At 63.1% G+C, this 14,225-nt stretch overlaps 3 protein-coding genes across 3 annotated transcripts; all 3 read left to right on the top strand.

Moving 5' to 3' along the window:
• The first annotated feature begins 86 nt into the window (after positions 1-86).
• GPR152 (G protein-coupled receptor 152) lies at positions 87-1,844 on the top strand. The gene is made up of 2 exons (XM_036323949.1): positions 87-1,373; positions 1,542-1,844. The coding sequence occupies exons 1-2, from the start codon at positions 87-89 to the stop codon at positions 1,719-1,721; spliced, it is 1,467 nt and encodes a 488-aa protein (XP_036179842.1). The 3' UTR covers positions 1,722-1,844.
• Positions 1,845-6,501: 4,657 nt separating this feature from the next.
• On the top strand, positions 6,502-11,757 carry CORO1B (coronin 1B). The gene is made up of 11 exons (XM_036326456.1): positions 6,502-6,605; positions 7,274-7,476; positions 7,839-7,961; positions 8,067-8,196; positions 8,322-8,503; positions 8,591-8,710; positions 9,440-9,544; positions 9,620-9,765; positions 9,974-10,031; positions 10,829-11,107; positions 11,271-11,757. The coding sequence occupies exons 2-11, from the start codon at positions 7,276-7,278 to the stop codon at positions 11,394-11,396; spliced, it is 1,470 nt and encodes a 489-aa protein (XP_036182349.1). The 5' UTR covers positions 6,502-6,605; positions 7,274-7,275; the 3' UTR covers positions 11,397-11,757.
• A 153-nt stretch (positions 11,758-11,910) lies between these two features.
• On the top strand, positions 11,911-14,141 carry LOC118665220 (protein tyrosine phosphatase receptor type C associated protein). Its single transcript, XM_036326459.1, has 2 exons — positions 11,911-12,198; positions 13,296-14,141. Exons 1-2 carry the CDS (start codon positions 12,196-12,198, stop codon positions 13,914-13,916), a joined length of 624 nt encoding a protein of 207 aa, XP_036182352.1. The 5' UTR covers positions 11,911-12,195; the 3' UTR covers positions 13,917-14,141.
• Positions 14,142-14,225: the final 84 nt, after the last annotated feature.

Here is a 14,225-nt window from a genome sequence, read left to right on the forward strand (position 1 = left end):
CACAGCACTTTCTCATACCCAGTCACTCATGCCTTCATTGATTTACCAGGCACCCACTCTGTCCAGCAGTACACTGGGGACTTCAGATGGACACTGCTATGGAAGCCAACCTGGGGGTCTCTGGCCACGGGCCCCGCACGGAGCTCGATGAGGAGGATTACTACCCTCAGGGTGGCTGGGATACGGTCTTCCTGGTGGCCCTGCTGCTCCTGGGGCTGCCGGCCAACGCGCTCATGGCGTGGCTGGCTGGCTCGCAGGCCCGGCAGGGGGCAGGCACGCGGCTGGCCCTGCTCCTGCTCAGCCTGGCTCTCTCTGACTTTTTGTTCCTGGCGGCAGCGGCCTTCCAGATCATGGAGATCCAGCACGGAGGGCACTGGCCGCTGGGGACGGCGGCCTGCCGCTTCTACTACTTCCTGTGGGGTGTGTCCTATTCCTCTGGCCTCTTCCTGCTGGCAGCCCTCAGCCTGGACCGCTGCCTGCTGGCGCTCTGCCCACGCTGGTACCCGGGGCGCCGCCCAGTCCGCCTGCCCCTCTGGGTCTGCTCCGGGGTCTGGGTGCTGGCCACCCTCTTCAGTGTGCCCTGGCTGGTCTTCCCGGAGGCGGTCATCTGGTGGTATGACCTGGTCATCTGCCTGGACTTCTGGGACAGCGAGGAGCTGCCGCTGCGCATGCTGGAGATCCTGGGGGGCTTCCTGCCTTTCCTCCTGCTGCTCGTCTGCCACGTGCTCACCCAGGCTGCTGCCTGCAGGACCTGCTGCCGCCGCCACCAGCCACGACCCCCGGCCTGCCGGGGCTTTGCCCGTGTGGCCAAGACCATTTTGTCAGCCTACGTGGTCCTGCGGCTGCCTTACCAGCTGGCACAGCTGCTGTATCTGGCCTTCCTGTGGGACATCTACCCGGGCTACCTGCTATGGGAGGTGCTGGTCTACTCCGACTACCTGATCCTGCTCAACAGCTGTCTCAGCCCCTTCCTCTGCCTCCTGGCCAGCGCCGACCTGCGGGCCCTGCTGCGCGCTGTGCTCTCCTCCTTCGCGGCCGCGCTCTGCGAGGAGCGGCCAGGCAGCTTCACGCCGGCCGAGCCACAGACCCAAGTGGACTTTGGGGGGCAGACTCTGCCAGAACCAACTGCTGAGGGCCAGCCACAGGCAAATCCCCTGGTCCAGCCACAGGCGAACCCCACAGCCCAGCCACGGCTGAATTCTAGGGCCCAGCCAGAGGCAGATTCTGTGGCCCAGACTCAGCTGAACCCCACGGCCCAGCCAGAGGCAGATTCTGGGGCCCAGACTCAGCTGAGCCCCACGGCCCAGCCAGAGGCAGATTCTGGGGCCCAGACTCAGCTGAGCCCCACGGCCCAGCCAGAGGCAGATTCTGGGGCCCAGACTCAGCTGAGCCCCACGGCCCAGCCAGAGGCAGATTCTGGGGCCCAGACTCAGCTGAACCCCAAGGCCCAGCCAGAGGCAGATTCTGGGGCCCAGCCTCAGCTGAACCCCACAGATCAGAAACAGGTGGACTGTAAGGCCCAGACAGAGGTGAGCCCTGAGGCCCAGGCCCCTGGACCTGCTGCCAGCTCAGCCCCCAGCCCCTGTGATGAAGCCTCCTTCGCCCCATCCCAGGACCCCACCCCAGAGGCCTCTGAGAATCCAGCCATGCCTGCTGCCTCCGAGGGCGAAAACCCCAGCAGTGCCCCCCCAGAGGAGGTTCCTGGTGCAGGACCCACGTGAGGGTCCAGGAAAGCCCAGTCCTGCCAGGGCAGCCGGAAGGAGACGGAGAAACCAGCCAGTCAGAGAGGAGGGGTGTTGCAGAGGAAGTCATCATGGAAAAACCCCCCAGGTCCCTTGGGCCTGCAGGAGGACTTGGGGGAAGTGAGAATGAAGTGGCCAAAAGTCCCAGACAGTTTGTTGTGAGCATCGTGTCCCTGTCTGGGTCCCACCGAGCTCTTTCATGTCTCCCCGCTCCCCTCCCGACCCCCCCCCCCCCCACACACAGTGGCCCAACAGCCCTCAAACTGTCACAGCTGATGTGTCCTGCTGGGCTCTACCCTCCAACACCCCCAGGCCCACTGACAGTTTATCCTCAGAGGTGCAGGACAAAGACAGCAGGGGGGACTTCCCAGAGCTTGATCCGACTCCCTTCATGCCTTCCCTCCCACCCCTCCTCCCGGGCCCATCCTCCCCCCTGAGCATGAGGACACCACAGGAGAAAGTCCCTGTAGAGGAGGGAGGCCTGCTGGAGCCCAGAGCTGTGAGGCCGGGCCGGGATTCCTTCAGCAAGGTGACAGGAGCATAGGCGAGAGCAGCCAAGTCTGGATTCGCATGCGGCTCTGGGTGACGCAATAGGCTGCTTCACCCTGAGCTCCGGCCTCATCTGCTATTGTGAGCACTACGTGAGAAAGTGTGAGAGGCACCTAGCAAGAGCCTGTGCACACAGTAGGTGCTCAGTGAACAGACAGCCTTCCTTTCCTGGCATCCAGGGATGTCCTTGCAGGGGCTGGGCATGGAGAGGAGGAGGTGACACCTGGCCTGAGCAACTGGGATCTTGTGAGCGTGGGGCCGCCTCTGTGCCTTGGGCAGCTCCAGGGGACTTCAAGGTCTGCTCCATTTAAGGTTTCAAGTAGTTTCCACTTGCCCAGCAGGTACAGAGTGCCCTGGGCCTGCCTCCAGCTGAGCTCCTCCTAAGCACTCAGCCCAGGGGCAGAGATGAGAGCTCTGGGGATCGGTGGCTTTGGAAAGGGCAGAGGTCACACAACATCTCTGGGGCAGAGCCAACCAACCTCTTCCCTGTCGAGCTGCAAACACTGCAAAAATAAAACTAGGAAGTGCTGAAGGTCTATTTTCTGACCTCCACCCCACTTCCCTTTCACACCCCATTCTCCTCTGGCACCCACGCCACCCAGCTTTCTCTCAACCCCTGGCGTTCCAAAACCATGCTCTCTTTATCCTGTTCACACATATACCCTCTCCTTCCCCATTAGCTCAGCACTGTGATCTTCGGCAGCTGAGCAATACCATGACCAACAGATGTAAATGACAATGACACTTAATGTGCTTCCCTTCCCAGGCCTGCTTACATTTTAAAAAAAGCAACTGCTGTGCAGGCAGATCTGGGTTCTGGTTCCTAGCTTGCTCTTCACCTTAGTTTTCTCCTCTGTAAAATGGGGTGATAGCATGCTCCTTGCAAGGTTGGCTGTTATGATCATGCCCTGTGCCCGGATGGAGGCACTCCGGGTGGTGGTGACACTAGCAGCATAACCATCGCATTTCCTGGTGATGGAATTGTGGACACTGAGGCCGGTGGGAGGGAGATTTCCGGACAGGCACAAACTTGTCGAGTTCATTCATTCAGCAAGTATTTTTTAAATATATTTTATTGGTTTTTTTACAGAGCGGAAGGGAGAGGGATAGAGAGTTAGAAACATCGATGAGAGAGAATCATTGATCAGCTGCCTCCTGCATGCCCCCAACTGGGGACCGAGCCCAGGCATGTGGCTGACCTCCAGCTTCACAGGTCAAAGCTCAACCACTGAGCCACGCCGGCAGGGCCCATTCAGCAAATATTTATTGGGCACTTGCTAGGTGCCTTTCCAGCCAGCCTTCCGTTTTGGAGACACATGGGTGGGTTTAAGGGCATGGCCTCTGGTGCCCTTCAGGGGCTGTTTGAATCCTGGTTTCACACTCAGGGTGCCCCCCGCCTCCACCCAGAGGCACTGGGTGGACATGCTCTGTAAACTGGGGGTCATAATAATGATAATGATGAACCCCTACGAAATGCTTGGATCCTTGCATGGCACAGAATGAGTGCTCAATATTTGTGAGCCATTCATTTGATTATACCAGTGAGCACCCCCAGGGCTCATCCAGGCCTGAGACCAGCACTGACCCACTGGGCCAGCGCCCACGTGGCAGAATCCTGCCCACCAGGTATTGTTCTTCCACCACACCGCCTCCTCCTCCAGGCTTTCACTCTCTCTCACCTCCTTAAAGTGCACACTCCTTGAGGAAAAGGTCCCCTTGGGGCACTCCGCAGTGCCCTATTCCCTTCTCCCAGTTACATGTGCCAAGGCCTCGTCAACAGGGCAGGCAGATCAGGGACTAAAACCTCAGTGCCAGCCACCTACATTCAACTCTGGTCCACAGTCCAAACCCCACCTCTTGGAGACTGGGCCAGCCCCACCTCCAAGGTCCCCAGGGGAATCCCACCCATAATGGATGATTGCTATCCAGGAGAAAGAGCAGGGCCATGAAGGGTTTTGAGGACTAAAGAGGAGTTCTCTTGGTGGCCCAGTGAAGGGTTTTGTGTTGGAGGAAACATGCTCAGCCCCTGCATTCCACCGCCCTTCCCTCTGCCCCCTTGCACATCCCATGGGGATGGGTTCCTGTTACCCTCAGGGAGACTCATCCCTTCCCCAGATAAGAGACACCTTCCCTCTGCCTCATGGGGGCCAGACATTGATTTTGAGAGTTGTGAACATGAACATTTCTCAATTCGACATTCAGGGCTGCTGCTCATTTATTCACTCAGCGTACATTAATGGAACACATACTGTGTGGTAGGTCTTCTTGTTCTAGGTACTAGAATACAGTGGGAAACGAGACAAAGCACTGTTCTTAGTTTGCTGACATCCTAGCGGGCAAGGCAGACAGACAACAAATACACAAATCCTATATAATAAAAGGGTAATATGCAAATTTACCCTAAAGTGGAATGACCAGAACGACTGCTGGACCAGTCACACTGACCACCTCTTGGTCCCTTTCCCAGGCTGGCAGGCTCCGATCGCCTAATGGCAAATGGGGAGCCAGGGGTGGGTGGCGGGAGATGTGGGCAGTGCCAGGTCAAGGCTACCTGGGGTGGGGCTGGCAAGCGGGTGGGAACAACCAACTTCTCGGTCCCTTGCCCTGGCCGTCAGGCACCGATTACCCGATGGCAAAAGGGGAACCGGGGGTGGGTGGCGGCAGGGGGTGGGGCTAGCTGCGGGCAGCCGGGGAAGATGGCCCTGATTGCAGGCCAGGCCTAGGGACCGTACCCACGCACGAATTTCGTGCGCTGGGCCTCTAGTAATTATATACTATAACTTCAGGCCGTGATTAAGAATGATGCAGGGGGAACAAATAATGGGATCATAATAATGATATTGATTAATCCCTACAATTGATCAGGTGGGAGTCCGAGGAGCCGGAGAGAGATGGGTGAGGAGGGCAGTCAGGGGAGGCCCTTGGAGGAGGGGACATCTGAGCAGAGGCCTGGAGAGGAAGGGAGGGTGCAGCCTTTTCAAGATCTGAGGGAATCTTCAGATGAGGGGGCAGGATGTGCCACGGTCCTGAGGTAGGAAGGAAAGTGGTATGTTTCTGGGACAGGAGGTCAAGGGTCACTAGGCCACATGCAGGGAAAGGACAGTAGTAGGTAATAAGGGGTGGTCGGCAGGGGTCAGACAGGCGGGGTGGGGGCAAGGTAGCAGCCACTGTAGGTGTTCTCTGGTTGGGGTTTTCGACATAATAGAGAGGGAGGCCTGTGGCTGCCTCCCCTCTTCTAAGCCATCCACAGTCCTGCCTGGGCTGGAGGGGTTGGCCTGCCCAAGGTTTATGGGGCAGTGGGGGAAGCAAGGACTTTGGAGCCAAACAGATCAGGCCTGAGTCCCAGAGGGTGACCTGGGCAGGCAGCTCTCCTCCCTGAGCTGTTTCCTCAATGGGGTGTGGTGAGGGGCATGAGGAGGGCACAGCCCCAGCCCACATGGGACACACAGGGGGCTTCATAGGGCCCTAGAAAGGCTCCCTCTGGCTTCTGCTCTCCCCCCACCCCCCTGCACCCCACTCTTTCTGAGAAAGGGACCTTGCCCATCACCCCTTGGTCACCCAGGGCAACAGATGCTCAGAGAAGGAATGAGGGGAAGTGGCTGGTGCCCCAGGTGGAGGGGGCAGAGTGCCTGTGAGAGCAACTAAGTCCCCTTGTCACAGGGGCGGGCTACGGGGAGGGAGAGGCCTGTGGACTGACCTCCAGGTCTCCGTGCGAGACGGTTGGGGAAAGACAGGAAGGTGTGAGGGATGGGGGGCTGGGGGGGGAGGCCCAGCAAGACCCAGGGTGCTCACCGGGGAGAATGAGTTGGGGGGGCCTTCCACTCGCTCCTGAAAACACTTCCGTTTTATTTACATCGCTAACCAAGAGCGGATACTTCTGTAACTTAGCGGCACGGTCACACGTCGGCTGTCCCAGTAAATAACGGACTTTGGGGTGGGTGGGTGGGTGGGGGGGCCTGGGGGACCCTGGAGCACGCATGGGGGTGGGAGGTGGGGAGGGGCAGGCCTCCATCCGCTCCTGGAAGGGCCCCTCGGGCACCCATCCCTCCGCCCCAGAGCGACTGGGGGTCCGCGGGGCGGGGCTCCCAGGCCCGTTCAGGCCCCGCCCCTGCCCCGCCCCCCGCGCCCCGGCCTCCAGGCACCGTCGCAGCCTCCAGCCCCGCCCCCCGCGCGTGACCCCGGCCCCGCCCCGCGCCCCGCCCCGCCCCGCCCCGCGCCCCTCTCCTCTGTCACTTCCTGATTCCCGCTTCCTGCTTCCCAGAGGCTGGGATCCGGAGCCGCCCGAGGCCGGTGCCGCAGTCCCCGGCGCCCCCGGTGAGCGCGGAGGCCGGGGCTGGGGGGCAGGCGGGGGGCGGCGGAGCTGCGGGGGCGGGGCCGCAGGGGCCCGGGTGGGAGGTCGCGAGTCCGAGGAGCCCTTCCCCTCCGCGGCGCCCCACCCTCCGGCCCCGCTCCCCTGGGCCCCCCGCCCTCCGCTCCCGCCCGGGGTGCCTGGCAGTCGGGCCCCCGGCTGACCTCGGCCCCGCTCCGCGGCGGCTCAGGGATGCTCTGCGGCGGCCCGCCCCCCGCCCCGTCCTGCCAGGCCCCCCGCGCCGGCCGGGGGCTCCCGGAGCATTCCTGCGGGCCCCGCACGTTCCCGGGACGCGGCCCCCTGCCCGCCCCCCTCCTCACCAGCGCCCACATCCCGGCGAAGGCCCCTGCGGGGAGTGGGACCCACGGAGGGAGCAGCTGAGCGCGCGCTGGCGTTGGCCCTCCGCCCTGCTCCCCCACACGCACCGGAGCCAGGGGGGCCCAGGGAAGGGGCCTCCGGGGCTCACAGTGCCGTCTGCCCCGGGGGCAGGCAGCCGGGGTCTGCACCCGTGGCCCCATCCTGTAGGGGAAACCGAGCCAGGCGGGTGGTGATGACCAGGCCCCAGCGGCATCCCCCTGGGAGGCTGGGGGCCGTGGCGCTGGGCGGCAGCTGACCAGGCCTCTGCCCCCCGCAGACATGTCCTTCCGAAAGGTGGTTCGGCAGAGCAAATTCCGGCATGTGTTCGGGCAGCCGGTCAAGAATGACCAGTGTTATGAAGACATTCGAGTGTCCCGCGTCACCTGGGACAGCACCTTCTGCGCCGTCAACCCCAAGTTCCTGGCGGTGATTGTGGAGGCCAGCGGCGGGGGCGCCTTCCTGGTGCTCCCGCTAAGCAAGGTGGGGCCCCTGAGGGCTGGGGGAAGTGCTGGAGGTGGCTTGGCCACTCCTCCCAGACCCATGTCCACATCCCATATCTTGCCCATCCCCGCACTGCCGGGAAGGTGTCATAATCCACTTTTTTCCCAGAAGGAGAAAGTCTTTTATGGCTCCTGAGTCAGGGTCAGAGGCAACCATTTCCTGCTCACCTGGTGGTGCCTGCGAGGCAGAGGTGGGCCAGGAGGAGCAGTCACATCTGGGCCACCTGTGGGCCAGGCCTGGTGCATCCTTCCTGCTCCCTAGAGGGGAAGACAGGCTCTGGGCGGGATGGAGCTTGGGAGCCTCTTTCCCTCCCTGACGGTCCGGTCCTCTCATGCCCGCAGACGGGCCGCATTGACAAGGCCTACCCGACCGTGTGTGGGCACACGGGACCTGTCCTGGACATCGACTGGTGTCCCCACAACGACGAAGTCATTGCCAGTGGCTCCGAGGACTGCACGGTCATGGTGAGGTGTGGGGCTGTGGTGGGCCCTGGGTCGCGGGGGTGGTTTGAGGCTGCTGGAAGCGTGGCCAAGCGCAGGCCGTAGCTGGCAGCCTCACCCCTCCCACAGGTGTGGCAGATCCCAGAGAACGGGCTGGTCTCGCCGCTGACGGAGCCGGTGGTGGTGCTGGAGGGGCACACCAAGCGCGTGGGCATCGTTACCTGGCACCCGACGGCCCGCAACGTGCTGCTCAGCGCAGGTCCGCACCACCCCACCCCGCCCTCGCCACCTCCTCCCAGGCCCGTCTGAGAGATGAGGAAGCGGAGGCCCCCCCGTAGGGTGCTCCACACGGGCCTGGGAGGCTGACGTCCCCCCACCTGGCAGGCTGTGACAATGTGGTGCTCATCTGGAACGTGGGCACGGCGGAGGAGCTGTACCGCCTGGACAGCCTGCACCCCGACCTCATCTACAACGTCAGCTGGAACCACAATGGCAGCCTCTTCTGCTCCGCGTGCAAGGACAAGAGCGTGCGCATCATCGACCCCCGCCGGGGCACCTTGGTGGCGGTACGCGGTCCCGGAGGGCGAGGGGGGCAGTGAACAGGCCGAGGGGCGCTATTCAGGCGTCGCACTGACCACCATGCCCCCCACCAGGAGCGGGAGAAGGCTCACGAAGGGGCTCGGCCCATGCGGGCCATCTTTCTGGCTGACGGCAAGGTGTTCACCACAGGCTTCAGCCGCATGAGCGAGCGGCAGCTGGCGCTCTGGGACCCGGTGAGTGGCCTTGGCTGGCCTGAGGTGGCCTGAGGTGGCAGGCTTGAGACTTGGCGCCGTCCCCCCACCCCACCCCACCCCACCCCACCCCACCCCGGGCGAGGAGTGCGGGAGTCACCCTGGAGAGACCGGTGGTTCCCAGGTTCTCAGCCCAGCACCTGAGGCTCTCAGACCCGGAGCCCTGCCAGCCTCTCCCGTTCCTGCCCCGGCTCTCTGGCCTCCCCTGTGCCTCCAGCTGCCTCCGAGTCTCTGTCCACATTGTTCTCACCAACTGGAGGGTCTTTCCTTCCTTTGCTTGCCTGCCCCGACCCAGCTGCCCTTGGAGACCCAGTGCAGAGGCCCCTCCTCCAGGAAGCCTCCCAGCCCTTCCCCTGAAGTGCTCTGTCCACAGCTGTACTTCTGGATCCTGATCTCCAGGGGCCCCTGAGACAGGCTGATGCTTCCTGGCACCCCCAGCTCCCACGTGGTGGGGATTGTCAGCACTTGCTCAGCAGCCTGGGAGTAGTCTGACGGCCTGGCGTAGGCCAGGGAAGCAGGACCCTGGGAGCGGAGGGGAGCCAGGAGGGTTTGGTGGGGTACACTATGTCGGCGAAGGCTTAGAGGTAGGAGAGAACCTACCGGCCTGGGATGTGAGGCTGGCTGGGGCCGTCCCGATGGAGCGTTGGGACATCGAGGGGAGAGGGGAGTGTGGCCTGGCCTGGCCTGACTGCACGCTACCCCACATGCCAGGCAAACCTCGAAGAACCCATGGCGCTGCAGGAGCTGGACTCAAGCAACGGGGCCCTGCTGCCCTTCTATGACCCTGACACCAGTGTGGTCTACGTGTGCGGCAAGGTGAGGCTGGGCAGGTCTGGTGGACAGGGAAGAGGGATGCCCGAGCACTGAGACCTGGTCCCGCCCACCCCACAGGGCGACTCCAGCATCCGGTACTTTGAGATCACAGACGAGTCCCCCTACATCCATTTCCTGAACACGTTCACCAGCAAAGAGCCCCAGAGGGGCATGGGCAGCATGCCCAAGCGGGGCCTGGAGGTCAGCAAGTGTGAGATCGCCCGGTAAGAGGGGCCACCTAGGCAGCTGGCTTTGGGGGTGGGGGGTGGCCCAGGGGCAGGGGTGAGAGGTCAAATTATAGAAGACTGCTTAGGAAGCCCCGGGGTCAGGGGTCAGTCTTGGAGGGGCTAGGTGAGGACTGGAAGTGGGGAGTAGAGGGAGCCAGGAGAGCTGGTAGGGGTTCCATGGCTCCTCCCTCCCTCCCTTTTCCAGGTTCTATAAACTGCATGAGCGCAAGTGTGAGCCCATTGTCATGACTGTGCCAAGAAAGGTGAGGCCACCCAGTTCCCCTGTCCTACCCGACAGTGTGTGGGCACCCATTCCCTTCTCCAGCAGACAGGCCATGTGGGGTGAGGCCTGTGAATGAGACATGGCTGGGTGTGGGTGCAGTCAGTGGGCTGGACAACCAGGTGTCCCCAGGTGTTAGGCTGTACTGGGCAGGGGACAAGCCGAGATAAGGGTGAGAGCCAAGGCCCTGCTCTGGATGAACCACAGGAGACAGCCAGGCGGGCTTCTCGTCAGAGGCCGGCTGGCAGTGTGGCTGGGGCAGGGCCCTCCAGTGGTGGGCAGTCGGCCAGGCACAGGGCACAGAGCTGGGAATGGAGAGGGGCAGGGAGTCTGGCTGCAGCGGAGGCCCCATGGGGAGGGGATCAGGCCACATGTGGCTGGGTCTCAGATGCTCAGCCAAGAGCTTTGGACGGGTTTCCTCCTCCTCCAGCCAGCATTTGCAGAGTGACCATTCAGTGCCAGGCACGTCCCAGGGAGCCGAGCTGTGAACCAGACTGACAGGGCTGTCCCAGGCGCTCACAGTCCCTGGGCACACCCATGACGCCCGGAATCTCACCAAGCCCTGCTTCGGAAAGAGCAGTTGGCGGTGTCCAGGAGGGAAGTAAAGGGACAGACTGAGCTTAGACAGGTGGTGACTCGGGGCCAGGCCACTGGGGAATGGGTTGACAGGGTGCAGGCCCGGAGGCCAGGAGAGTGATGAGGTGGCCACCTAGAGTCCAGACAAAAGGACGCTGATGGTGGGCCCCCAGCTGATCCCGACCTCCCTCACCCCCTGCCCAGTCGGACCTCTTCCAGGATGATCTGTACCCCGACACGGCAGGGCCCGAGGCGGCCCTGGAGGCGGAGGAGTGGGTGAGCGGGCGGGACGCAGACCCCATCCTCATCTCCCTGCGGGAGGCCTACGTGCCCAGCAAGCATCGGGACCTGAAGGTCAGCCGGCGCAACGTGTTATCTGACAGCCGGCCTGCCGCGGCCCCTGGCTCCACTCGCCCAGGGGCGTCCACACCTGCAGCCTCCACCAACACAGCCGCCCCCAGCAGCAGCCTCGCCGGAGCTGGGGTACGTGCTGGTGGTCTGGGTGGTGCTGGGAAGCCCCGTGTGCTGTGTGTGCCTGAGTCATTTGCTGTTTCTGAGCCTCCGGCCCCTCCCTGCCTGGTAGTTGATTTAGGGAGGGCTACAGCTCTGTGACCCCTGACCCCCCCCCCCCCCCATATCCCTGCAGGAGGCTGGGAAGCTGGAGGAGGTGATGCAGGAGCTGCGGGCACTCAGAGCACTGGTCAAGGAGCAAGGGGAGCGGATTGGCCGCCTGGAGGAGCAGCTGGGTCGCATGGAGAATGGGGACGCATAGGACCACAGGCCACAGGCCCCACGGATGCCATTCCCACCTCACCTCCTCCTCCTCCTCTGCCCCCTCCTCACTCAGCCTCTGCTATCAGGTCACACTGCTGGCTGGCTGTCCCCTGTCCCTTGCCCCCTGCTGAGGGTCTCTGGGGCAGGTTCAAGGGCCAGTCCACACCCTGACCCATCCTGTGGCCCAGGATGGAGCTGCCTGGCTTTTGTCATTGTTACTGTGGAGGATTTTTGTACCAACACAAGCTTATATTCTGAGGGACCATCTCCCCACTCCTGCCCATTCCCAGCTCCCTCCTTGGAGGAGTAGGAGGGATGGGCTCTATATTTTCATTCCAAATAAAATTCTCTTTCTAAAAGCCAGGTTTGCCATTCTGCTGCAGGTGGGGCTGGGAAAAGAAAAGGGGACAGTTGAGGCCGCAGGAATCATCAACTTGAGAAAGGTCTGGGGGTCATGAGCATCCCCCACCGTCAGCTTCCCTGAATTCTTCCCTGAAGACTGAGGCAAAAGACCGTGGGAACCTTCAGGGCCACATCCTGCTGAGCTGGCTGCCCCCTTCCTCTTCTTGGAGGCCTGGTCACAGGCTCCATAGCACAGCCTGGCCCAGCGAGAGGCCTGTGAGGGTCAGGGTGGTCCCAAGAGGCTCAAGGGGCCTATGGCAGAGAGGGCTGGGTGGGGTATCGTGGGCAGGAAGCGGAAGCGTCAACCCCTAGCTGCAGTTGAGCGCGAGCTCACTTCTCACTCGGTGCTGTTGGAGCTAGAGGTGGGCACCCAGTGCTGAGAAGCCTGCGGACCCATGGTGAGCGTTGGAGCCCGCTGGGTCCTTGGGTGGGGGTGACAGGAGGTCAGAGGGAGTTAAGGAAGGATTCCCTCTAAGGGGCTAAAAGCAACCAGTCCCTCAGAGGACAGAACAGAGCCAGGACAGGTGTGGGGCAGAAGCTGGGCCTTTCTCTCCCTTCACCTCAGGGCTGGGCCTCCCTGGGCCTCAGGTTGTGACACAGACCTGCTTAAAGACCCCCGGAGAGACCCTCCCCTGCTCTGCTGGTGAGCCTGCCTGGGAGGGAGTCTTGCTTGTACCTCTGCACCCCTCCCCCAACCCCCCCACCTGCCTTGTTCCAACCGCAGGCTTCCTCTGGCAGCTGCACCCGCCTCCCCCAGCCTCTGAGGTCCCCAGGGACAGAGTTAAACTGAACGGAAATGCAGCTGGGGCAGTAGCAGAGCTGGGGGAAGAGGAGTCTCGGGGACCCCCTTCCTGGGACCTGGCCAAGTGGACAGTGAACAGTTGCCCTGGGACTGGTTCCTCCATCCCAGGCCTCGGGAAAAGCCAGCCCCAGCACCAACCTTGCAGGCTCCCGCCGTGCCCCCCCTGCCCGCCCTGGCAGTGTGTGAGTCAACCATTTATCAGGCACCTGCTGTGTGCCAGGGATTTTTTAGGTGCTTGAGCCAGAAAGATCCCCGTCTTCCTGCAGTTCATTCTGGTGGGGGGAAGACAGACCTAATAAACAAGTAGCATTCCTATTGGGCCAGGAGCGGGGGTGGGTAGTGGAGCTGGGCTGGGCTGCAGGGGTGAGGTCAGGGTGGTGATCCAGGTCAGGTTAGGCCTCACGGAGGTTCTCGGAGCTAAGGTGAGAGGCGAGCCATGTGGCTGGCAGGAAGGGGAGGAGGGACGGGACATTCCCAGCAGAGCCCTCCCTCTGAGCCCCCCCCCCCCACCGGCAGCAGCTTGGAAGGTGCAGTGGGAGGAAGGTGGACAGGTCTCAGGGCAAGAACTTTGTTGACAAGCAAGGACTTGGGCTTTTCTGTTCAACTGTCCCCATTTTGCCCAAAAGGCAACCCAGGACCCAGTCACCCAGCCTGCCCGTGGCCTGGGGATGAGCCCTGCCTGTCTCCCCACAGGACCTGCCCTGTGCCCTCGGGCTTGGGACGCTGCTGGCCCTGCCAGGGGTCCTGGGCTCCGGCGGCGCCAAGGACACGGTGGGCTCCAGCTCTGTCACTGTGGTCCTGCTGCTGCTGCTGCTGCTGCTGCTCGCCACTGGCCTGGCCCTGGCCTGGTGCCGCCTCAGCCGGGACTCCGGCGGCTACTACCACCCGGCCCGCCTGGGGGCCGCGCTGTGGGGCCGCGCCCGCCGCCTGCTCTGGGCCAGCCCACCGGGCCGCTGGCTCCGGGCCCGGGCGGAGCTGGAGGCACCAGATGACCCCGAGCGGCAGGAGGAGGAGCAGGACGAGGAAGACTACAGCCTTGGTGGCGGTCCCCGGAAGGCCGAGCCCCAGGAAGAGGAGCAGCGGTGTGGAGAGCAGCACGGCCCGCAGCACGGCCCAGAGCCCGCACAGGAAGCACGCGACGGTGACACCGGCGACACTGAAGGGGGCCTGAGCCTCGGCTCCAAGGAGCTGCGAGGCTCAGCAGGCAGCTCCGAGGCCCTGCTGAGCGACCTGCACGCCTTTGCTGGCAGCGCCGCCTGGGACGACAGTGCTGGGGCAGCTGGGGGCAAGGGCCTCCATGTCACCGCCCTGTAGGGGCCAGCCCTGGGGCCACATCCCTGTCGCTGCGCCTCTACTTCCCCAGCTGCCATGACAGGAGTCTGCCTGCCCTGGACCCCACTGTCACATCCACAGGGAGAGCCTCAGACTGTCACTCGCCCCTCAGTCTTGTCCCCAAGGCCATGCATCTCTGCCCCCTCCGAGAGGGCACTCATTCCCTGGGGCATTGAGCAGCCCTCTGAAATAAAACCCTCCAGCCCTGTATTCTGTGGTCCTGTAGTGACCCTTCTGCCCCTGAGCAGCAGCTCCTCTGGCACGACCTTGCCCACTCCTGCCCCCAGACGG

The sequence above is a fragment of the Myotis myotis genome, unplaced genomic scaffold, assembly GCF_014108235.1.
Source record: "Myotis myotis isolate mMyoMyo1 unplaced genomic scaffold, mMyoMyo1.p scaffold_m19_p_10, whole genome shotgun sequence".
NCBI lineage: Eukaryota > Metazoa > Chordata > Mammalia > Chiroptera > Vespertilionidae > Myotis > Myotis myotis.